The 26,133-nt window shown below is 42.7% G+C and overlaps 1 protein-coding gene across 2 annotated transcripts in view; it reads right to left on the reverse strand.

Annotated features, from left to right (window-relative positions):
- RNLS (renalase, FAD dependent amine oxidase) overlaps window positions 1-26,133 on the reverse strand; it is a 239,694-nt gene that overhangs the window by 47,789 nt on the left and 165,772 nt on the right. For both annotated transcript variants that reach the window (XM_077454169.1, XM_077454167.1), the window contains exon 5: window positions 13,419-13,592. In XM_077454169.1, coding sequence (XP_077310295.1) covers window positions 13,419-13,592 — 174 coding nt within the window. The remainder of the gene's footprint in view (window positions 1-13,418; window positions 13,593-26,133) is intronic.

The following is a 26,133-nucleotide window of genomic DNA, read 5'->3' on the forward strand; positions in this document are numbered from 1 at the left end:
CATTGCTGGGGTGAGACTAGGATTCTCAGAGCCTGAAGGTGATACCTTTGGTCCCCTCTTTGAGGAATTTGTACGTCCTCTTCTAGAATGTATAGTGCTAAGCACAAATGCAGAGGTGCTTTGCAAGGAAAAAATGCACCCACTGCTCAGCAACAATTCAGTAATTGTTACTGTTATTATACGCTTGGCCTGATGCAGAGTAAATGTGCCTTGGAGAATGCCTGTGTCCCACACTCACATGCCCAGGACTGCTTCTGTGCCCCTCCGTTAATCTAAAATGTAGATGGTAAGTTTATATGGCTAAGGTACGCTTTATCCCGTGTCACATATCTGTACTTGTGATTATCTGAGGTCTGCAATTCACACTCTTTAAAGTGGAACTAAACCCTTCTAATCTTTACAGCTACGGAAGCTGCTATCTTAGCCACTGTTTGATCTGTAGTCACCATGATGCTGCAGACGTGATCAGCTATGACACCAACCATTTGATGGCTTCACGGTTTTCTTTGGAATGAACATGAGCAGATTTAGTAACTGTGAAAGTTATCGTTCAAGGAATATGTTGAATGTATCCGTTTTGGGAAACCATTAGGCTGGGTTCAGCCTAATGGTTTCAATTATAATTCGCACTGGACACATATGTCTGTTTTCACTGTAAATAAAAAAAGCATTTGTTCAGTGGTTCAGGTGTGTTCTTGATGCAGTTCTGATGGTGAATTTGCATGGCTCAGGACTGGGTTTTTGTCACAGCTGTTATTTCAGTGCTGGCCAATACATAGTAGATAAAGGGTGCCAACTCCTGTTGTAAAAGAGAAATCCTGAACAGATGTGAGATACAGAGGCATTCCCATAGAACTCAATGGGCCTAAAATTCGCACCTGAACAGCACCACAGTGCTCCGAAAAGGGACCACATATATGTAAACAGCTTCAATGTTATTTCACATATCATACCAATAGGATGCAGTTCAAACCACATCCAATTCACATATATGTGAACCAAGCCTAAATTTGGTGGATTTTAGTTATCTTCTAAGTTACAATAGAAAGGGTTTACAATTAATAATGACAATTTAAAATGATCCCTACAAAACCATATAGTTACTATCCTTCTGAGTCGTGTAGTTTAATTGAAATATTACCAGCTTTGTCTACCTTAGCAAAAGAAAATGGCAAAGAACCCAGAACATTAGCTAAATGCTAACGTGAATTCAGTCATCTGGATGTTTTGGCCATGCCTGGAGCATTTGGCCACATCTGAATGTTATTGGATAATGATGAAATTCAAGGAGGAAATAAAATAATTGTAGCCATAACTCCAACAGAATAACACAGCTGTGAAAAGGGGCTCTCCTCTCTCTTAGTTCATCAGCGAGTGTGTTCCAATTTCCATTCAGAATCTGAACTTGTTGTTTTCATGGAAGATTTACATAAAAAGTACTCCTAATATCCATGGCTGAAGCAGAAAATTGCTTTCAGAAAAACAGCATGGAGTTCTAGCGGTTGCCTTCGGTCAGGATGTAGACAGGAAAGTTACTAAATTTGGTTGTTCCATTAATTTGGTAGTTTCCGTATTTCTATATGATTTTGTTTAATTTATTATGCAAGGAAATCTCATCAAAGAGCTATTTATCTCAGTGCCCTGCCACCCATTACATGAAAAACATCCAGGAGCTTTAATGTGCCAGCAATGAAATTCATTTTGCATTATATATTAATAAGTACTTGTAGAAAGGCCAAGAGTTCCCAAGTTCTTAACTGAGACTACCAATAAAACTTAACTAAATCCAAGTCTTACATCAGTTTTACACTTTAAAAAAAAAAAATTCTTTCTTCCACCCGTTTAAGATCAGAACAACTAAAAATGCTTGTATTGACAATACATTCTTCCTTTTGGAGGTAATACCACTTTAACATAAAAGAATGTATTGCATATTTATCAATATTTATTATTCATATTTATTAATTTAAATTTTCCTCTTAATTTCTTTCGTAAACAAATTGTGTTTTTATGTATACTGGTAATTTAAAGGGTACAATTATAAAAAAAAAAAAAAAGTTTGCTATTTTTATAAACTGAATTAAATATCATTTTAAATATCCGAGAGTTATGAAAGATTATAAATGTTGCATTCAAAAAGTAGAGTAGAGCAGAGTAGACATTGCTTGTAGTTGGTTAACAGGTTTGTACACATCTTAGAAGGGATTTTGGTCCACTCTTTACTGATCTTCTCTAAATCCTTAAGGTTTCTTGGCTGTCCCTTGGCAACTCGAAGTTTCAACTCCCTCCATACATTTTCTATAAGATTAAGGCCTGGAGACTGGCTAGACCATGACCTTAATGTGCTTCTTCTTGAAGCCACTGCTTTGTTGCCTTGGTGGTATGTTTTGGGTCATTGTCATGCTGGAAGACCCATCCATGACCCATCTTCAGTGTTCTGGTTGAGGGAAAAAGATTCTCATCCAAGATTTTACAATCTATTGGCTCCTCAATGTGGCAAAGCCAGCCTGTACCTTTAGCAGAGAAACAGCCCCAAAGCATAAGGTTTCCACCTCTGTGCTTTACTGTAGGGATGTGTTCTTAAGGTCAGTCAGCATTTTTCTTCCTCGTGGCGAGTCGAGTCGAGTCGAGTTAATGGCAAAGGCGAGTCAACATGGCGAGTCAACATGGCGAGTCGAGTTAATGGCAAAGAGCTCAATTTAGGTCTTATTTGACCACAACACTTTCTCCCAATCCTCCTCTGATTTACATGCTCATTGGCAAACATCAGACAGGCCTGTACATGTACCTTCCTGAGGAAGGGGACCTTACGGGTGCTGCAGGATTTCAATCCATGGTGGCGTATTGTGCTACCAATGATTTGTTTGGTGACTGTGGTCCCAACAGCTTTGAGCTCATACACACGCGCTTCCTTTGTAGTTCTGGGCTGATCACTCACTTTTCTCATGATCATCCTTACCCCATGAGGTGAAATCTTGCATGGAGCTCTGGGCCGAGGGCGATTGATTGTTATTTTGTATTTCTTCTATTTGCGAATAATCGCTCCAACAGCTGTCTCCGTCTGACAATGCTTCTTGCTGATGGTCTTGTAGCTCATTCCAGCCTTGTGCAGGTCTACAATCTTGTCTCTGACATCCTTTAACATTTCTTTGGTCTTGCCCATGATGGTGAGGTTTAAATTGAAGAAAGATTCCGTGGACAGGTGTCTTTTTATACACATAACGACTTGTTAGGAGAATCTTCTAAAACTGGCAGGACTAATCTTTGTACTACATGAGCATATACTATTTCCATCCATACAGTTGTAGGCTGCATGCAAAGATGCAAATTTCCCTAGCAGCATTTTTACATGTGTTTTGTTGTTTTTTGTTTTGGGTATAGTGGCTCGCAAAAAATCATTCAGAGCAGGACATTCTTAAGACCCCTTTCACACTGGGGCGTTTTTCAGGCGTTTTTCATGCGCTTTAGCGTTAAAAAATACGCCTGAAAGAAGCCGCAACTGCAATCCCAATGTAAAAGCCCGAGTGCTTTCACACCGAGATCCCTTTCATACTGGGGCGTTTTTCAGGCGCTTCAGCGTTAAAAAATACGCCTGAAAGAAGCTGCAACTGCAATCCCAATGTAAACGCCGAGTGCTTTCACACCAAGGCGCTGCACTGGCAGGGCGTCAAAAAAAGTCCTGCAAGCAGCTTCTTTGCAGCGCTTTTGGAGCGGTGAATAAAGCGCCCCTTCCCATTGAAATCAATGGGAAGTGCCTGTAAAACGCCTGAAAAACACTATTGGCAGCAGCGTTTTGTGGGCGCTTTTAACCCTTTATTTGGCCACTAGCAGGGGTTAAAAGCGCCCCAATAACGCTCGAAAAACGCTGGTAAAGCGCTGCTAGTTTAAGCGGCGCTTTACGAGCGTTTTTCGGGCGCTGACATTGTGAAAGGGTTCTTAAAGCACTTGGGCTTTCACATTGGGACTGCAGATGAGGCTTTTTTCAAGCGCTTTACAGGCGCTTTTTTTAACGCTAAAGCGCCTGAAAAACGCCTGAAAAACGCCCCAGTGTGAAAGGGGTCTAAAAGTGAGTATTAATTTACACCAACGTGCAAGCACTTTATCCAATGTAGTTCTGTACAAGCACTACCCCTCCTGCCTTGCCCTTTAAAGCACACATCATCTCAAAAAATACAATTAGGGTCAGGGCAATACAAATGAAACAGCTTTTGTATCCCTGATTTATATCTCAATAAAGCTCTGGAGAATATATATAGAAAGGCCAGTATGGTGGCCTGAAATTATGGGAGGAGCCCGGTGGAATATATAACCAGCCGTCCGCCCGTCTTCCTCGTCGGTTCCGGTGCGCGATACCTGATACGTCAGATATCAAGGGCCGACTATCCTAGACCAGACGCAGTGAGCCCGTTCGCGTTGTTCGTCTCCGTCTTGACCGTCTTCCTGCTCATCAGCGTCCGTGGGTTTCGCCGTCGGAGTGTCGTCTTACCCATCGAATTTGTCGTTACACGTCGGGCCGCCTGTCGCAGGTAGGGCTTCGGCACCCCCTTTTCGGTTCATGTATTACGATGTCCCTTCAACATTCCCTGAACTCACGAACCGCTCGGATGTTTTACTGTGGCTCTCGTACTCATGTCACTGTTTCTACTTTCGATGTAGTCGTTATCACCTTCGGTCGATCACGCCACGTCAGGCGATTCATTCGCAGGTACGACATTCGAAACCGTTCGACTCCCCGAGCATTTCCATTAGTATCGGTCGAATCGTTCGACTCACAGCCGACTGCTTGTTGCGACAAAGCAAGCAGTCCGCACGTATCGGTTGGTATCTGCTCCAGTTCGAATATATCTCATCATTCATGCAGTTGTGTTATGTATCTTATTTCATCTCATTCAAGTCATTTCAGTCCCACTCATTTCTACCGTTTCAAATCATTTCTGTCACTAGCCGCGCTCCGGCGCGAATCCTGTCGCACCTCTGGTGCACCGATTCGCTTTGAAGTGCCCCAGGGTTCGGCCTCATTTCTGTACATGCTCCAGAGACTGAGTCACTCGCAGGTTCACGCACGGTCCCTGATTCTTGTCTTTGTCATGGCATACCATTTCTGTCACTTATTACGCTCCAATTCGAATCCTGTCGCATTCTTCTATGCACCGATTCGTCCTGGTGTGCCCAGCTGCTACGCCTCATTTCGGTACATGCTCCAGAGACGGATTCTTTTCCGTAACCTGCAGTCCAATCGTTGAATCCGGTCTCTGTCATGGGATATCATTTCTGTCACTTATTACACTCCAATTCGAATCCTGTCGCATTCTTTTATGCACCGATTCGTTCTGGTGTGCCCAGCTGCTACGCCTCATTTCAGTACATGCTCCAGAGACGGATTCTTTGTTGTAACCATCAGTCCAGTCGTTGAATCTTGTCTCTGTCATAGCATATCATTTCTGTCACTTATTACGCTCCAATTCGAATCCTGTCGCATTCCTTATGCACCGATTCGTTCTGGTGTGCCCAGCTGCTACGCCTCATTTCAGTACATGCTCCAAAGACAGGATTCATCTGTTTGGTTCAAGGGCTCGTCCTCTGATTCTTGTCTTTGTCATGGGTTTTTCATTTCATTTCACTATCACGTTCCGGTACGAATAGTCACATCTGTGTACCAAATTCGTCTCGGCGTGCCCCAGGAATGGCCTCATTTCAGTACATGCTCCAGAATCCGTTTCATGCTCGGTCGCAAGTTGTGGCATGGCGATCCGGATCTCTGTCATGGCAGGTTCTCTCATTTCACTGTCACATACCGCTTCCCGGCTTGGGTCCAGTTGATTCTTCAATGTTTGGATGCCTGCCGGGGGCCTTGCTCCTCGGCCTCATTTCATTATAGATTGCCTTCAAAAGGGAAAACACAGCTTCGTTTAGGCGTGTCTCGCTGTTTTCTCCACATACAAGCGTAGACTTCTTGCAATCGTTGCAAACACACATCCAAGCGTAGACTTCTTGCAATCGTTGCAAGCATGCATCCAGACATAGACTTCTCGCAATCATTACAAGCACGCATTCGAGCATAGACCTCTTGCACTTATTACTAGCACGCATTCGAGCATAGACCTCTTGCAATCGTTGCAAGCACGCATTCGAGCATAGACCTCTTGCAATCATTGCAAGCACGCATTCGAGCGTAGACCTTTTGCATTCATTACAAGCACGCATTCGGGCATAGACCTCTTGCAATCGCTGCAAGCACGCATTCGAGCATAGACCTCTCGCGATCGTTACAAGCACGCATTCGAGCATAGACCTCTTACACTCATTACAAGCATGCATTCAAGCATAGACCTCTTGCAATCATTGCATGCACGCATTCGAGCTTAGACCTCTGGCGATCATTGCAAGCACGCATTCGAGCATAGTTCTCTTGCAATCATGGCAAGCACGCATTTGAGCATAGACCTCTTGCAATCGTTGCAAGCAGGTGTCCAGGCACAACTTGTTGCAATCATTGCTGGCAGGCACTTCTGGCTTGCTCAATTGATTGCTTTAGGGAAAACCTGGATACCTTCCTAAATGTACGTTGTATTACGGGGTACTTATATTTATAGGTATAGTTGATCCAGGGAAAAATCCGATTGCCTCTCGAGGGGTCAGGAAGGAATTTTTTCCCCGGCTGTAGCAAATTGGCCTATGCTCTGTTGGGGGTTTTTTGCCTTCCTCTGGATCAGCTGCGGGCGTAGAATTGGGTGTGTCGGGTTGTGTGATACCTTATTTATTTTGATTTGGTTGGACCGGATGGACTTCTGTCTTTTCCGGCCTGGCTACCCATGAAGCCTACCATAATTCCTTGCAGCCGTTGCAGGCACGAGTCCTGGCACAACTCCTTGCATTAGTTGCAGGCACGCATCCTAGCATAACATCTTGCAGTCGTGGCAAGCACGCATCCTGGGTAACATCTTGCAATCATCGCAAGCACGCATCCAAACATGCATTCAAGCACAACTCCTGTAGTCTTCGCAGTGCACATGCGGTAACACGAATTGCTCACAGTCACTACGTATACATCTCCAGTGACAAACTCCCGGGCAATTGTCGCAAGCACATGTTTAAACACAACTTTTAGTCACGCCAAGGCTCGTGACTTAGCATAACTTCTTGCAATCATTCGTTGGCAAGCACGTTCTCAGTGGCACACAAACTGGCTACACGTCATTTTCAGCAGCACTTAATTGGCCACTCGTCTCCCGTGGCTTTCTTACAAACCACTCACTGTTGTCTGTCTATCCGTCTCTTCCTTAGGACAGTTGAGTTCAGCTTCCGTCCCGCACCAGGATCATGTTGTCACACGCAACTGGCTTCTTCTTGTAGCACGCCCAGGCTATTTCTAGCCAGCGTTCAGCATTTCTTATCCTTACAGTGCACGGAGAGCCATCTGTCGTTACGGCCCATACAGCAAGATCCCCACCTCGGGGCATCCAGAGGCATCAGCCCATAGCCAACGGCAAACGCTCGCCATCACAACTGCCATCTTTAGGGGCATATTATATCCTCGCATATTCTCCAGTCTAGTCGTCCAAAAGACACCTACAGTCCCTACACGGCATGTTGAGTTCGCTATGCGCATCATCCCTCAGGGTCGTGCCTTGTGTCACGCCTATTGGTTTTACTGTCCCTCTCACAGGATCCAGAGCAAGTCCTCAGCCTGGATCCCGCGGCAATAGCAGTCCTTGCTATGCGGGAGGAATTCCTATCGTCTGGGAATGGCGTCTCCCTGTTCATTCCCTCCGCGTCTTCCCTTTCGCCCCAGGTGATGACCGACGCAGCGGCCTCCACGGGCTTGCGGCTGTTTTTTGGCCACCTCCGGCTCGCAGCTCCCTGGCCTCCCCAGTTACTGGCAATTCCTGGCTGCGCCAAGGCGTCCTCTCTGTTGATTATGTCCTTCCTACGTCAACTGGTCCAGCTCTTGTTGTTGTTTCAGTTCAACATCCTTTGTTCCTTTATCCACGGTAACTTCAATCAGGCAGCGGACGCCCTCTCCCGCTGTAACCTTGTCTCTTTTCCGATCAGGTACCCGGAGCCGGACCAACATCAGCAGCTATCCCGGACTGGTCTCAACTAACCCTGGATTAGCCCCTCACCTCCTAGCGGCTACCCAACTTATCGATCACTCCCTTTCCCGCAATACCCTCAAGGCCTATCAGTCAGCCTGGAGGGCCTTTAACCGCTTCATCACGTATCACAGCACAGTGACGTCCCGTGTCAAGCGAGTCGTAGCCTTCATTTCCTACTGCCACTCGCAGTTGGTGTTATCCGTTAATACGATCCGGCTATACCTGACCGGTGTACAACATTGTACGTCCCTCCAGGACCCTACCGTACCCTCCTTATTTTCTTACCACACCGTTCGGGCTGTTATGCGCAGTGTCCAGAAGCGCCAGCCGATGGCCGGCACCAAACCACCGCCTTTCACAGGAGACGTTCTAGTACTATGTCAGATATCCTGGCCACTTCACCTTTCGGTCTCCACATGAGTGGCATTTACAAGCAGCCATACACCTGGCCTTCTACGGCCAAGCCAGTTTATTTGTAGTAGCCTCACAGCACGCATGCTGTACGAGCACCACCTGGTCCGATACGAAGACCATTTCATCTTACACTTAGCAGTCTCCAAGACGCAGCAGCTTGGCTCGGGTATGGACATACACTTCTATAAAACCAACAACCGCTGGTGCCCGGTCACTGTTCTCATCCGCTTGTTGACCCTTTTGGCCAACCAACCAGGAACTGGCCCGCTTCTGCCTTTTCACACGAAACCTCTCAACGCAGCCCAGTTCATGGAGCATGTCAGGATACTCCTGGGCATCCTTCACCTCAATCCTGCTCACTACTCCGGACATTCATTCCGTATCGAAGCAGCTTCTACTGCCTCCCGCCAAGGGGTCCCGGTCCATGTTATCAAGAAATTGGGTAGATGGAAGTCCTCCTGTTTTGCCCGTTACATACCCAATCTGCAAATAGAGATGGCCCAGGCCTTTGTCAAACTCACCCAGTGACAGTCTTGACTCAATAAAGTGCAACCCCTACCTGGATGTTTTGCCCCCTTATTTTGGCATACCGTACGTTAGACCAGGGCACACTTTCAGGTCCATTTCAAGTAAGCGAGTTTATGTTAACCTTGTTTGTCATCCTTATCCGTATCGGTCTGAGGGCTCTGGACCATAAATAGAAAGGCCAGTATGGTGGCCTGAAATTATGGGAGGAGCCCGGTGGAATATATAACCAGCCGTCCGCCCGTCTTCCTCGTCGGTTCCGGTGCGCGATACCCGCCCACCCATCCCCTTTATCAGGGCATTTCTCTAAGCATACTCCTCAAGTGAGTACTCATTTCACCCATTTTCATATTCATTTCATTTTAAGGTATGCCCCCTTATTTTGGCATACCGTACGTTAGACCAGGGCACACTTTCAGGTCCATTTCAAGTAAGCGAGTTTATGTTAACCTTGTTTGTCATCCTTATCCGTATCGGTCTGAGGGCTCTGGACCATAAATATATATATATATATATATATATATATATATAAAAAAAGTTTCCGAAATGGAATTGTTTTCCCATTGTAAATATGATTAATGCAGTTTTGCTACTTCTCTCTTTTTATTCTGGCAATATTCAGTTAACTATCTTCTGTTTAAGGTCCTCTGTACCTTCTTTGCAGTCATGGTTTCTCTTTAACAGCTGAGAGGTTGCCTCATCCTGTCCATAGCATATTTCCACACCATAGAAACCTCACCCGAGAATTTGAAACACCCAGTGCAATTAATTTGCCACTTAATCAAGCATTTTCCAAAGATGCATCCTCCAGGCACCATGAGGTATTGAGATATTTATACACCTATTCAAAGAATGAAGTCACTGTTATTTGTGCACACCTTGTTTAGAAGGTCCCTAGAGATCAACTCAAGATCCTGAGACTCAGCACTTTAAAACAGCTTTGATATCTTTATATACACTGATCAGTCATAACATTATGACCACTGACAGGTAAAGTGGATAGAATTTATTATTTCCTCACAATGAAATCTGAAAGTGGGTGGAATATATTAGGCAGCAAGTGAACATGTTGTCCCTGAAGCTGAAAGCAGAAAAAATGGGCAAGCGTAAGGATTTGAGGGTTAAATTGTAATGGCTGAATATCTGGGTCACAGCAAGTCCAAAACTGCAGCTCTTGTGGGACATTACCGTAGTGGTCAGACCCACCAAAAAGTAGTCCAAGGAAGGAAAAGAGGCAAACTGGCAACAAGGTTATGGGTACCCAAAGCTTACTAATGCACATGGGCAGATAAGGCTGGCCCATGTAGTCTGATCCAATAGGAAAAACTCCACTTCGCTTTGTCAGTCCTAAAGTATGTGTGAGAGACAATCTCCTCCCCACCCCTCCCCTCCCCTCATGCCTGTGTAATTCTATTCCCTTCAGCTGCTCCAGTGCTTGTAAAGTAAAGAAACATGTATTAATTACTTTGATCCTGTTTTAGGCTGGATTCACACCTATGCATTTTTAGTGCTTTTTGCATTTTGCAGATTTGCACTACAGTTTTGTAGTGCAAATCTGCAAAATGCAAAAAGCACTAAAAATGCATAAGTGTGAATCCAGCCTTAGGTCCCTATTCAGTACAGTGTGTGTGTGTGTGTGTGTGTGTGTGTGTCTTCCTAAAATTATAATGCTAAATACCTTCTTTGCAGAGCCTTGCTGTGCAGGCACGTGACCTTCTTTTGCTGGCTTGCATTCATCAGAGAGAAATCCCAGCCTCTCCCACTGTACTCAGACTTGGGACTAGAAGCAGAGGGAGGTCATATGAAAGGACATCAGAGCCGAGCATACATTCGGGCGAGGGGTTACCCCACATGCAGACCCTGCCCACCCGTGCATTGCAATTTGTTGTGTATGGGACTGCATAGATGCAGACCAGTCAGGGAGCCCATGCTGACTGAAGTGCATCCCCAAAAGTGGCTACAGTAGGCAGGTGAGCATTAGAACTGGACTAGAACAGATGGCTACAAGATGCAGGATGGGGAAAAAGGCAAGCCGATGAAGGCAGTGATCTGCTACTAGAAGTTTAGTGCCAGACACCAAAGCATGCATTCAGAGGTCAGTGGAGTCCATGCCTCTACGGGTCAGGGCTGTTTTGGCAGGACAAGGGGGACCTACTCAATATTAGCTGGGTGGTCATATAGCTATGGCTGATTGGTGTATATAAAATATACACTATATTACTATTTATTGGGACACCTGCCTTTATACGCACACAAACTTTAATGGCATCCCAGTCTTAGTCCGCAGGGTTCAATATTGAGTTGGCCCACACTTTGCAGCTACAACAGCTTCAACGCTCCTGGAAGGCTTTCCGCAAGGTTTAGGAGTGTGTCTATGGGAATGTTTGACCATTCTTCTGAGGTCAGGCATTTATGTGGATGAGAAGGCCTGGCTCGCAGTCTCCGCTGTAATTCATCTCAAAAGGTGTTCTATCGGGTTGAGCAGGTCAGTCAAGTTCCTCCACCCCAAACTCACTCATCCATGCCTTTATGGACCTGGCTGTGTGCACTGGTCCAAATCATTTGGTGGAGGGATTATGTTGTGGGGTTGTTTTTTAGGGGTTGGGCTTGGCCCCTTAGTTCTAGTGAAGGGAACTCTTAAGGCGTCAGCATACTAAGACATTTTGGACAATTTCATGCTCCCAACTTTGTGGGAACAGTTTGGGGATGCCCCCTTCCCGTTCCAACATGACTGCGCACCAGTGCACAAAGCAAGGTCCATAAAGACATGGATGAGCGAGTTTTGGGTGGAGGAACTTGACTGGGCTGCAGAGAGTCCTGACCTCAACCTGATAGAACACCTTTGGGATGAATTAGTAGTGCGGAGACTGCAAACAGGCCATCTTCGGGTTGTCTCCCAGGGGCACACCGGTTTCTCTCATAACACATATATTTATCTTCAGCTGCTGACTATGCGGGTTGGGATACATTATATGCTACCAGCGTTTGTGAAGCTTCATAAACGGTGTATGGATGGGAACGTGTGTTGTTTTAGGACTTTTCCTCTGATGCTATATTTTGATGAGACTTTACCGGCCTCTGTTATAAGCAACTTTGTAATTATATTTACTGAACTTGTTGCGTGCCGTTTACCCTACTACAGCTTGGTAGACAATTTCCACATATTTGGATTTGTTTTTCCGGTCGTGGTATTTGTACTTGAGGCGTAGCCCATCCTATGATGGTGAGATTTATCCTGCTCTTTCTTGTTATGTCTTTGAACCTTTTTCCGTGTCCTGAGGAAGCCTTACTGTGAAACGCTTAGGGCTCAATGTACAAATTGTATCATTCTATACGATTTTTTTATTGTTTGAACACTGTTACGATACTATGTATTTTTTTCAATAAACACTATCTTTTTGCTAACTTATCATTGTTTCCATGCCTTAAAAGTCTGACATGTGGGTACCAATTTGGTATCCTTCCCCTATGTTCCCCTTGATGTATACGGATTTTGCATTGTGAGTGCTTTTCCTTTTTCTATTTCCCAGATATAAAAGATCCTCTCCTTGTATTTTTGCCATTGGTTTGTGTCTTCCATGGTAGTGCCCAGATTCCCATGTCTGTTTTTGGCAACAGCTTGGCTGCTAGCCAAAAAAGGCCACTAGTCATGGCTAGTATTCACAAACAAGCCCCCCTCCCTTGCAATTCATAGCAAAGCTCAAGTTCTCTGAATTTGTCAAAGTATTCACCAAACCTCATGGGACTCAAACATAGGTAGATTCACTTATTGCTAGCTATGAGCACACTCAATTTCCAGCACGATCATCAGGTCTTTTGCAGTGCCTGTAGTGTTAATAAAGGAACAACGCATGAGGAAATGTGCAGGCATTGCAGACATGTACTGGAAAGTTTTTGTTTCTTTCATTTTGCCCAGACATGCAACTGTCTGCATACTATGAGCCACAGGCAAACTGAACAGAACGCCAGTCAGATTCCAGCTGTCATTTGGAATGCAAATACAAAGAAATGTACATCTAACATTTGATTGATTACTGAGACCACATTGTTATTTGTCCTTTTCTACATTATTTAAAAACCAGCTAGTAAAATAACCATGGCATTCTGTCTTTCATTTAGGTCAAACATTACAGGAACAGTACACCTGAGGCTTCATAAACCAATATTCAACATACCCTGCCCAGGAAGCTGTTAAGGAATATTATGAGGAGGTATTATAGATTCCTTATTGTTGCTGGCCTATTGTGACATTGTATTTATTCCCGCAGGCCTGTAACTAAATACATATTCTCTTTAGAGCTGCAGCCCTCAATTACGCAGCACATCTCATGATCCACACCCTCCATTGTCCCTGTATTTAAGAGGAATAATGGAAGCACTGACCTACATTGCGTTTCTTATTATCAATGGAGATGAAGCGTATGCAGGGATTATCGGTGATGTACTTGGCTGCCCAGGGGACGTCAATCTGTGTGCCAGCTTCATAAAAGAGTCCCAGGGCATAACGGGAGGAGTAGCTCACAGTTTCCAGTTGCCGCCGCTGGTTTTCATTAATTACTGAAAGAAGATTTAAAAAAAAAATATTGTCAACATTCAACACTCAAGCTGTCACTGGGCTACATTTCCTATGAGTCTCAGCCAGTTCAAAGTTAAAATAATAATAAAGGCAAATAAAAACCCTTTCATCCAGTTCTGGCTTTATTCAACTGTATTCATTGTATTTTTAAATACTGCCAGAATAATTACCTGACGTTTCAATTTATAATCACGTTCATCTCTCAAGTCATTTTTTTTTTTTTTTAAACAAAAAACAAAAACCATAGACTCCATTTAATACACAGTGTTTCAGCAAACTGGTTCCATTTGTAACCCTAACTGAATGACATTTAGTTTGCTGAAGCACTGTGTATGAATTGTACAATAAAGTACTTGTTTTTACCTTTTTCTAATTCTATGTTGCATTTCAATGCTGCTGATCTCCTGCGGGCTCTTTGCAAGCATATAGCTCTAGAAATGGCTGCAAGGCATTTCTCGGGGTGGGTTTCCTGATGTTGATAACAGTGTACCATGTCTGTGCAATGTATGTTGTAATAGCCACTTATGTCCTTCTAAAACTCATGCGCAGCCGCATAGGTGGAAGGCAAGGATAGACCGTTGTCACCCTGTACCAGTAAGTTACAATATTAGTTATCTTGAAGAAAAACACAAGTCCATCCAGTTCACCCAATAGAAAAAGTGCTTGGCCTTAAAGTGTCAATAGACCCACATCATAAATTCTGTATTACATGCTGTTCATACTCACTCAGGCACTATCTGTTTTGTTTTCTGTATTCTGAAATCTCAGCAGCCCATATAGCAGACTATAGAGTCACACATGTAGATGTATACACAGTGGTAAACGGCACTCCCTCCCTCCCCCTCTATGCCCACTAACCAGCTAAACACAACGGGGGTGGGATATTACATGTATATTACCCACTAGAGGACCAGTTATACTGCGTCAGGTTGGCTCCCCTGGGCGTGCCGTCATAGCTTTATGTCGGCTGCTTTAAGACCACTAGGGGTCTACATTAGTCTAGTGTCTGTTATTTTATTTTATTTGAAGTGTCACATAGACCCTTCATATCTCTGCAGATCAGCATGGTGCCATCCAGTGCACTGTGGAGAAATGCAACATTTTTCTGCACTGTAAACCACAAAAGCATTGTAGTATAACTGGGGCACATAGAAAACTATTGCTTGCGTGTTTTGCTTGGGAGGAAAAGGGCAGGTCATCATATAGAGTGTGAACAGTAGCAAGGAGCAACAAGTAAAGCTGGCCATACATTGGAGGCTAAAGAAGAAAACAATCCTGCTGGTGTGGCTATTGTATTTTAACAGCTGGCCCCACCGGCTGTCAATATACTTGAACGATGGCTGCACCTGACTGGATGTACAGCCGTGGTCAAAAGTTTTGAGAATGACAAATATTTAATTTTCACAAATTTTCTTCTTTTTTAAGACCTCTGCAATTGGCCTTGGCATGCTGTGAATCCACTTCTGGGCCACATTCTGACTGATGGCAGCCCATTCTTGCATAAACAATGCTTAGAGTATGTCAGAATTTGTGGATTTTTTTGTTCACCCGCCTCTTGAGGATTGGCTACAAGTTTTCAATGGGATTAAGGTCTGGGGTGTTTCCTGGCCATGGACCCAAAATTTCAATGTTTTGTTCCCCGAGACACTTCGTTATCACTTTTGCCTTATGGTAAGGTGCTCCATCATGCTGGAAAATGCATTGTTCCTCACCAAACTGTTTTTGGATGGCTGGGTGGGCAACATTGCTTTTGGAGGAAGTTTTTGTACCTTTTTTCTTTCATGGCTGTGTTCTTAGGCAAAATTGTGCATGAGCCCATTCCCTTGGCTGAGAAACAACCCCACACATGAATGGTCTCAAGATGCTTTACAGTTGGCATGACAAAGGGCTGATGGTAGTGCTCACCTTTTCTTTGCCAGGCAAGGTTTTTTCTGGATGCCCCAAACAATTGTAAAGGGGATTCTTTAGAGAAAATTACTTTAACTCCAGTCCTCAACAGTCCAGTCAGTCCGTCTGTAATTTTTTCCTGGAGAGAAGTGGCTTATTTGCTGCCCTTCTTGACATCAGGCCACCCTCCAAATGTTTTCTCCTCACTGGGCCTGCAGATGTACTCAGATCTGCCTGCTGCCATTCCTGAGCAAGCTCTGCATTGGTGGTGCCCCGATCCCGCAGCTGAATCAACTGTAGGAAGCAATCCTGGCACTTGCTGGATTTTCTTGGGTGCCCTGAAGCCTTTTTCACAAATGCAGTGAAAATGTTTTTTATGGGATTACGTTAATTTTGTTGGCAAAGAGGGACTTTGCAATTAATTGCAATTCATCTGATCACTCTGCATAACATTCTGGCATATATGCCAATTGCCATCATAAAAACTGAGGCAGCAAACTTTGTGAAAATTAATATTTGTGTCATTCTCAAAACTTTTGGCCATGGCTGTAGCCACTGTTTCGCTGACAATTTTCCAGCAAACTCCTTCACCAAAAGCCAATTGTTCAAATAGGATGGGGCTGGCAGGGCCACCCACTGAGTGAATCCCACTGGAAAAAATGTACACAGTACTGTATATGCTGAAGCGGACGCAAGAGATGGACACTACAGGAAGTGATGGTTTCCCAGTGGATTTTGCAGTGTGAGAATGATGTCTGGCAGCACAGCTGCAAGATAAGGAAGTATTGACAGTCTTCTTTTTACAAGTAAATCTTCACCAATTTTTCAAAAGATACAGGGCCACTTTAACAATTCACCCACAACCTACATGGGCTGAAATACAATAAATTTGATACTGTAGTGTAGTACAGCGGATTGTTCCATATTGCTGGCACTCTCATCAATTTTGTGGTGCAGTGGATTATAGAAAGTTAAAATACATCTCAAGACAAAACTTTTTTTTGGACAGACTTTAAGGATTAAAATCCTTGTCAGGTTATTTTTGCCATCTGGAGAAATTTCTTCTCACTCTCTGCTGTATCAGGGAGTTTAGGGATCACTAAAATAGGAAAAAATAATTGTTCGATGTCACTGGAATAATTGTTCCCACTTGAAGATTTTTGCTCTATTGTTATCCTGGTGAAAAATCAAAAGTTGGGATTTTCTCTCACTTCCAGTCCTGGAGACAGTGGTCACGAGGACAGATTGCATGAGTCTGCTCAGCGGGGACATAAAAGGCAGTAACAGCCTATTCACATTATATCACAGTGAGCTGCAACATGCACACTGCGTTATGCAGACCATTCAAAATAGAGAAAAGCTACCAACACAATAATCAAGGAAGGATTTTTAGCAATCCAATTAAATGGCATGTGAGGGACTATATTGACATCAGAGAGTAGGTACACCTCAAATAACACTGATAAGCAATGATATACCACCTCTATGCTGACGACACACAAATCTAGCTCTTTACTCCTCACTTCACTCCTTCAGTCTCCTCTCGCATTACTAACTGACATATTAGCATGGACGTCACACCTATTCTTCAAACTTTCTAAAACTGAGCTCATAATTTTTCCTCCAGCCCATGCGCCCCCCCCCCCCCAACTTCTCCATCAAGATCAATTATATAATCATCAGTTCCTCCCCTCATGTCAGGCTACTAGGTGTAATCCTAGACTATGACTTGTCCTTCTAGCCTCAAATCCAATCACTGTGCAAATCGTGCAGACTTCACCTTGCCAAAATATGCCCCTAACTGTTGACACCACTAAGCAACTTATTGACTTCCTTGTTATCGCTCGCCTTGATTATTTTCTCCCTCTTCATTGGCCTACCTTTTCGCAAGCTATCCCCCCTTCAGTCTATCATGAATGCTGTTGCATAACTCATTCACCTTATCAACCGATCAGTGTCCGCCACTCCTCTCTGCCAATCCCTCCACTGGCTTTCCATTGCCCAGCGCATAAAATTCAAAACACTGACAATTACATAAAAAGCCATTTACAATTCTGCCCCGATCTACATCACCAATCTTATCTCCACATATCGCCCATTTCGGCCTCTCCTCTCCTCCCAAGACCTTCTGCTCTCTAGCTCCCTTGTCTCCTCCTCCCATGCTCTTCTCCAGGACTTCTACAGAGCCTCTCCCAACCTCTGTGACTTACTACCCCAATCCTACTCTGTACACTTTTAGGTGATCTTCTGAAAACGTATCTCTTCAGGGAGGTCTATCCTGCCTCCAGCTAACAATCAACTCTTCTATTTCCCCTCATCAGTTAATCCCTCAGTCACTACCTTTTGTTTCACCAGCCCCTCCCTCTTAGCTTGTAAGCTTACAGGAGCAGGGTCCTTCTAACCCTCTTGTTCTGAATTGTACTGTTGGTGTATTTTCTCCCTTTATATTGTAAAGCGATGTGCAAACTGTTGGCGCTATATAAATCTTGTATAATAATATAAAATGACAGAGATAAATGCATGTATACAGTCGTGGCCAAAAATATTGGCACCCCTGCATTTCCGTGAGATAATGCACAACTTTGCCCAAAAAATTGTTGCGATTACAAATGTTTAGGCATTTTCATGTTTATTTTGTGTGATTGGTATAACACAAAAAATGAAGAAACAAAAAGTTAAATCTGACACAATCCATGCAAAAACGGACTGGACAAAATTATTGGCAACCTCTCAAAATTGAAAGAAATAATTGCATTCCAAGTTTGTGATGCACCTGCAATTTGTAATTAAACTCACCTGTATCAATTAACAGGTGTTGACAATATAGAAATCACACCAGCAACCAGTTAAAATGTTGTGCATCTCTGTGTGCCACACTGAGCATGGAGAATAGAAAGAACAGCAAAGAATTGTCTGAGGATTTTAGAACAAAAATTGTGGAAAAGCATGGACAATCTCAAGGTTATGGTCAAGTCCATCTAAAGAGACCTTAATGTTCCTGTGTCCACTGTGTGCAATATTGTCAAGAAGTTTGCCGCACATGGCACTGTAGCTAATCCCTCTGGACATGGAAGGAAGAGAAAAATTGATCAAAGGTTGCAACAAAGGATTGTTCGAATAGTGGATAAAAAAAACTAAATTTCAAGATGACCTACAGGCACAAGGTACAACTGTGTCAGCTCGCACTATACGTCGCCATCTGAATGAAAAGGGATGCTATGGTAGGAGACCCAGGAGGACCCCACTGCTGACACAAACATAAAAAAGCCAGGTTGGAGTTTGCCAAAACTTACCTGAGGAAGACCAAATCCTTTTGGGAGAATGTGTTGTGGACAGATGAAACAAAATTACAGCTTTTTCTTAAATCCCATCATTCCATTTTCAAAAAAAGAAGAAAAGAATACAGCCCCTACAGTCAAACATGGTGGAGAGGTTCACTGATGTTTTGGGGTTGCTTTGCAGTTTCAGGCACTGGATGTCTTGACCGTGTACATGGTATTATGAAATCTGAAGACTACCAAATAATTGTGGGGTGCAATGTAGGACCCAGTGTCAGAAAGCAGGGTCTTCGTCAGGGGTCTTGCAGGACAATGATCATAAGCACATGTCAAAAAGCACCCAGAAAAGCAAAGCACTGGAGAGTACTGAACTGGCCAGCAATGAGTCCAGATCTAAATCCCATAGAGCACTTGTGGAGAGATCTCAAAATAGCAGTTGGTAAAAGGAACTATTCCAATATGAGAGACCTGGAGCATTTTGAGGTAAGAAGAGTGGGCCAAAAAACTGTCATTTCAGTTATTTTTTTACAAGGAGTGTGCTACCAAATATTAAATTGAGGGTGCCAATAATTTTGTCCAGTCTATTTTTTGAGTTTTGCATGGAACGTTTCAGATCTGGCCCTTTGTTTCTCCACTTTGTGTCATACCAATACAAATAAAAGCAATACATGAGAATGCCTAAACATTTGTAATTACAACAATTTTCTGGGCAGTGGTGCATTATCTGAGAGAAATGAAGGGTACTAATATTTTTGGCCATTACTGTAAATAGACATACTTTATATAAGCCCAGAGGTCTGGGCTATGATCCATTAGTGCATAGTCTCTTGCTGACAAAAGCTGGCTGGAGTTAGGCTGCCTCTTTGGCTAAGCTGGGAACCCGAAAGCTGCAACAGGAGAAGGGGAAGAAAGAGGTGCCAAGCTGCCAAGGGTGTAGCAGGATTTATTCAACAGTGTATGTAAAAATATAATAAAACTGCACTCACAAAAGTCACCTAAAACAGGCATATCACAATCTCCAGTGCAGAGTCCACTCCTGACAGAGACCACAGAAGCGCTGTGGAAACCAGGGATCCAGGCAAACAGCCAGAGAACCGCCATGGAAGACTCGAGAAAGGAGCAGTCAATAGAACACATTTCAGAGGCCAAGCTATGCCTCTTTCGTCAGCCTCAATCAAAATAGATGGGCTGTCAATGCAATGAAAAAAATTATTATTTTTTGGATGTGCATAGCAGCGCATATATATATCTGTGAATTATGCAACACACTTTAATGTAGGTGTATTGCAGCACAGATGACTACGTGTTGGGATGTAGTACATGTTTACAACACATTACAGTAATGCGTGTTATAATGCGAGTCAGCAGTACTAACCCTTCCCTACTCTAAACAAACAAAATAAAATTGGCTTTAGATATACTTTAAATTATATAAGCCTTCAGTATATTGACATTTCAGCTTCTTTAAAGAGATGAAATCCCACTTTTTCCGACTTGAAAACATAAAACCAATGCGTCAGCAAAGCTCAAACCCTTGTACATATGTTCTTGAAACACTGATTAGAAACCATTAAATGTATTAGTAAGAAGCTATGAAACAGGGAGCGGTCTGCTTTGGATGCAATTCTTTCTACCCTCTTAATAGTGGATACATTTCCTATTTCCCACACACAAACTGCAATCAATCATTTGGAAGGATTATGAAAAACATGTGGAACTGAATAAAAAGTAAAAAAAAAAAAAAAAAAATTCAGTGAAGCCAGCACAATTTGGCTACTGTTACAACTATGGTTTGCCTGCATTAAAATTTTGGTGGGTTTTTGTTTTTAAACAGAAGCCGCCTGGGCGCCTTCCAAAAAACTTTCTGCAATACAATAGATGATTTTTGGAGTAGGAAGGTTAGGAACATAAATCTGAAAAACCAAACATGACATGTACGCTTTTTTGAAATTTTAAGCCTTATTCGACATAAGGGTAATGTGGTGTCCATCAATGTAAAGCAGAATTCACCGTTCACTGATCTTCATTAGAAGACTGAAATTGTGTGGGTTTGTGCATAGTTTCATTTTTCTTTGCACTGAACAGTAATATCTAAAACACTTTACATGTTATAAGGACAACACATTAATATTTCTGTTAGATTATTTTCCTAATTTCCTAACAAGCAACAAAAAAAATTACAGCTAAGGGCAAAGTGTCTGTAGATGTCACTGTGTCACAGGCATGTTTTGTATAACGCTTACATTGAACTCTTCTAAGATAAGGAATGAGCTTCAGCTTTGGGTGGAGCATGAGCTTGTTCACAGTTTGGTGAACTGTTCCGAACCCTTGGACTTTGTGAACAAACATCAGCTGGGGATATGACATTTTGCAGCAGTTGAACTATTATTTGTGCTATGATGTCACTTAGAATCCCTGGACAGTTTGTTTACCTACAGCAGCCAACTAGGGATCTGTCATTTTGTGAATGGAATGCTAATCGGGGACATTACTTTCTGAGATTTGTTGTTTACAAGTTAAAAACAGTTTATTTTTGCTAGAAAATTACTTTGGGGGTTCTAACATTATATATTTTTTCCTAACACCCTAGAGAATAAAATGGCGGTCATTGCAATACTTTGTCACATCGTATTTACGCAGCAGTCTTACAAGCGCACTTTTTTGGGGAAAAAAATACCCTTTTTTGAATAAAAAAATAAGACAACAGTAAAGTTAGCCCAATTTCTTTTTATATTGTGAAAGATAAGGTTATGCCGAGTAAAGTCGCTTGTGGGATGGCGACAAACTTTTACCCTTAAAAATCTTCATGGTCAATGTTTAAAAAATTCTACAGGTTACATGTTTCGAGTTACAGAGGAGGTCTAGGGTTAGAATTATTGCTCTCACGGCGATACCTCACATGTGTGGTTTGAACATCGTTTTCATATGCGGGCGTTAATCACATATGCATTCACTCCTGCACGCAAGCTCACAGTTTTATTTTACCGTTTATTTTTACACTGTTTAAAAAAAATATATATATATTAACTTTTATTCCTATTACAAGGAATGTAAACATCCCTTGTAATAGAAAAAAAGCATGACAGGGCCTCCCAAATATGAGATCTGGGGTCAAAAAGACCTCAGATCTCATATTTACAGTAAAATGCAATAAAAAATAAATTGTCATTTAAAAAAAATAATTAAAAAAATGTCCCTTTAAGAGCTGTGGGCGGAAGTCGCGTTTTGATGTCGCTTCCGCCCACCATACCTGACAGGGGACAACACGTGATCTCCTCCGCTGCTGCCGGCGGCTCCAGTAAGCGGCGGAGGGCACCGGATCGCGATGGGAGGGGGGCCTCCCTCTCCTGCCACACATAAAAGTGATCTTGTGGCAGAGACTACTTTTATCTTGTAGCAGACTGCCCGCTGAAGAAGAGGATACTGGGGTTATGGCAGCTGGCTGCTACCATGATGATATCTTCCTTTAAACAGCCGACGTAAAACTGCGTGAGGCTGTCCGTATGTGGTTAAAAATAAACAAAGGATTTAGTCACTTTGGATGCTTCTTTTTTACTTTGAACTTTTTTGGAGGAATGAATAGTAAGGGGTATTAATGTACTGTTTATTAATTTCCCTAAGGGGAAGTTATCTGGGGGGACATTACAAAGGGGGCTTCCAGATTCCGATACCCCCCCCCCCCCCCCACAGCCACCAGGGGCTAGGTGTGGGGAGTCCAATCTTCTTGGCCACTCAGGATGCATGCCTGGATAAGGGGTTGACTTGATATTTAGAGGAACGAAATGCCATTTCCCACTTAAAAAACCTTGCAAGGAGGGGGGCTGTGCTGCCCCCCCACCTGAAAGATACCCTACCAATGTTGAAGGTATCTGGGCTGCCTCCTTTTTCTGGTCACAGAGGTTGCAGACCCATGGAAAAGGGTCTAGTATGTATTTGAAGGAGGCGCCATGCCTTTTCTTTAAAGGGACAGTACATGGCAAAAAAATTGCGTAATTGCCCTCCTAAAATTTTAACCAGACCCTTATCCAGAGATGTGGCCTGGGTGGCCAGGAAAGGGAGAGCGGCCACTGGCAGGAGGAATGATTCAAGTGCTGATGTCACATCTAGTTGCCATTCAGAGCATCTAATTGAAGTACCAGTCCCACGATGCACTTGAAAATTGTCAATGCCAGTGAATGGGATTGTGGAGTTGGCCAAGCATGAATGGGAAAGACAGACGGGAGTCTCCGAGCAGTCAATTAACTTTGGAAGGAAGAGGCAGATAAGACTGGGACTTGCCACTGCAGCGAACAGCAACATAACTACATTCCTGCTCACATAACTAAATTTCAGAAGGGCATTTACAGTAGCTTCATGGAAGGAGAGGACAGGGCTACTGGTCCTAGAAACAGCAAATCAGGGAGAGTGGGCCCAGAGCAGAGGATACAATAAAAATGACTTAATGGCTGCTGTAGTAAAGAAAAAAGGAGCACAGACTAGTACAAAGTAAGAGAACACTTTTACAAATTTACAAAAGTGCTATACTATTTCTACCTAGAGTACTTTTTTTATTTGTCTGTGTCCTGTTGAGGAGACTTCCCTTTACTTCCTGTACTGGCAGCAATTCTATCTCTGTGACAGGAGGGAGGCGTGAGCTCCAATAGGAACATTGACAGCAAAGGTAGCATTCCTTCCTACTAATAAAGTCTTTCATTGTCTGTGTGTCCCTGACGTAGAGATTTCACCACTGGATATTTTTGGCACAATGTTTTCATGGGAAAATAAGTACGGGCAATTCTCCAGAATATGGCCACAGATTGCAAACCACAGACCTTTAGCAACTCTCTTTTAGGAAATCAAGCTGCCCATCACAATGAATCTCCCAGTACAACTTGCAGCAGAGGGTTAGGTCTTGCATAGTTGTACATTGGTATGTGTAAATGCTCTGTATTCCCCCTGCCACCTAAATGCACTGTATATAAAAGAGTAAGAGAGGTTTGTAGAAAAGCTGAACTCCAGGCAAACCACTACATTTATATAGTGAAGTTGTCTTATCTGGAAAAGTCAAGTGAACAACAACACTTTCTCAGCTACAGTTTAGGAATGGTGTCATCTCCCCAACCCCGTCCTGCTGACTGGATGTAAACTAACAGGAGGAGATATGAGGTCATTCCTGTGCTCTCTCCTATCATTGTTGTCATTGTCAGAAACGTTTGCATGCATCACACTTTTTTGGCTCCAAGTGCTGCCCCTCTTTTCCAGACTGAGTACAGCTGTGGAGGGGGATTGCAAGAACCTGATAAAAACTTACATTTAAGTAACTAGTTGAAAAAATATGCATGTAATAATTTATGAATAAATACAGAACTACATTAATTTGTGTCTTTTATATCTGCCTGCAGTTTAGCTTTAAGACACTACTTAAAATTCTGGAAGTTATTCATGTATGGTTCTTGGCCCCATGGGACTGCAGGATTTTGCCCTTTTGATATCAACTTCATTCTATGATTAATATAATGTGCCTGTCATTTTTTGTAGGAACAGTTTTGCTGGTTCTGTACTTTCTATTTCAGGTCACTCCATCAAGATGCCTATGGGCAGGTTTGGTCGCTGGGCTTGTAGCCAGGAAGAAACTAGACATCCTACTCACCAAGGATTTGTTGCTATCATTTTGGCTGGAAGATTACCAATAATCTGGCACTCCTGTCTTTTTCTACACAGCTCTTCTCAACAATTTTCTTCAAGCCTGAAGGCCTGACAAATATTCCACCCTCATTTTGGAGAATGCCACTCATGTGAGTGGACAGTAATCATCTTTTGGTACTGGGGCTTGGGTCTAAATGGTTTTGCCTTAGCTGTTGATCAATTATGTCCTGTATGAGCTTTGGCTTCTTAGATTGACGACTTGATCCTAAATCCCAGACTCCAGTATGGTGCGGTTTTAATAAAGTTATTCCATTTTATGGTGCACGGTTAAACTGAATTTTGAGTTTAATTGTTTCCTCTCGCCACACCCCCATGGGTCTTCAATCACATGGGGCTACAACCCCTGCCAAAAATTATGGAATAACCACTCTTGGAAAATGTTCCTTCAATTGTGTAGAAAAAACCAATCACAGTAATGCTTCGAAACTATTTTCATTTAACATTTCAACCTTCTGGATTTAAGAAACAGTTAAAAGAAAAAAAAGAAAGAAAACTGTAGTCAGTTGCAACTGTTTTTGCAGATCAAGCAGAGGAAAAAATATGTAATCACTAAATTCTAAGGATGATATGACTGATGATATGGGGTTGTATGTTAGGTAAAGGGTATGGGGGAGATAATAGTCATTAAATCTTCAATAAATGCAAAAGTTTATATTGAGATTTTGGACACTTTTCTTATTCCATCAATTGAAAAGATGTTTAGTGATGATGACATAATTTTTCAGAATGTAATCTGATGCAGATGTTTGTTTTAGAACCGCAAAGTACGTGGTGATTCCATAATATTTTGCTCAGAATTTAGTGATTTGGTATTTCTACTTTATCTGCAAAAACAGTTGCAACTGACTATAGTTTTCTTTATTTAATTATTTTTTTCTAAGTGTTTCCTAAAGCCAGAAGGTTGGAATGTTAAATTAAAATAGTTTTAAGGCATGTCTGATTAGTTTGTTTATTTTACACAATTAAATGAACATTTTCCAAGAGTGATACAAATGATCCATACTTTTTGCCAGGGGTTGTATATGCCAGTTTTCCCGAGCACACTTAAACTATTGCCACCTCTAACCAGACTACAGTGATCCCTTCTTTTGTGCGCAGTGTTATATGGATAGCTCTGTGCTGTGGCACAGTTTGCACTAACACTGAGGTCAACCATACCGGACCACAAATGAACTGTGCCTGGGACCACCTCTTCCAAATAGTCCTGGGCAAGTTTCAGGGGAATCTCACACTGGACCAAATCGGTAAACTGTGCCTGGGCTCGGTTTTGATGTTTATTCTGTATTCTATTTGCGGTTATGTAAAAAAATATTCTTTGCACCAGTTAAAAAAAAAAACTGCAAGTAACAGAAAATCATCCCGAAATAAAATGTGAATGTGCTGCGCTACCACAGAATAAATACAAATATATATTTAAAGTTTAGTACACAACTAAATAAAATTAAATTTCAAAACAAAAAACGCTTGTATAAATCCACGTTACAGTGCATTTATATTCTGTGAAATCCAGTGAACTACACTTCAAGCAAGTGCAGAAGAAATGTGAAAGAAAGTTGAAACTTCCACCAAGCAACCCTCTTAAAACAAATATCCATATCTAGGTGATGTATAAGAATGGTCTTCAGCTGGTTTATTTGACTCTGGATCTCTTTTGTTGGTTGACCACAGGAAG

Source organism: Lithobates pipiens, unplaced genomic scaffold (genome assembly GCF_037356315.1).
Source record: "Lithobates pipiens isolate NorthernLeopardFrog02 unplaced genomic scaffold, aLitPip1_a1.2 Scaffold_25, whole genome shotgun sequence".
NCBI classification, from domain to species: Eukaryota; Metazoa; Chordata; class Amphibia; order Anura; family Ranidae; genus Lithobates; species Lithobates pipiens.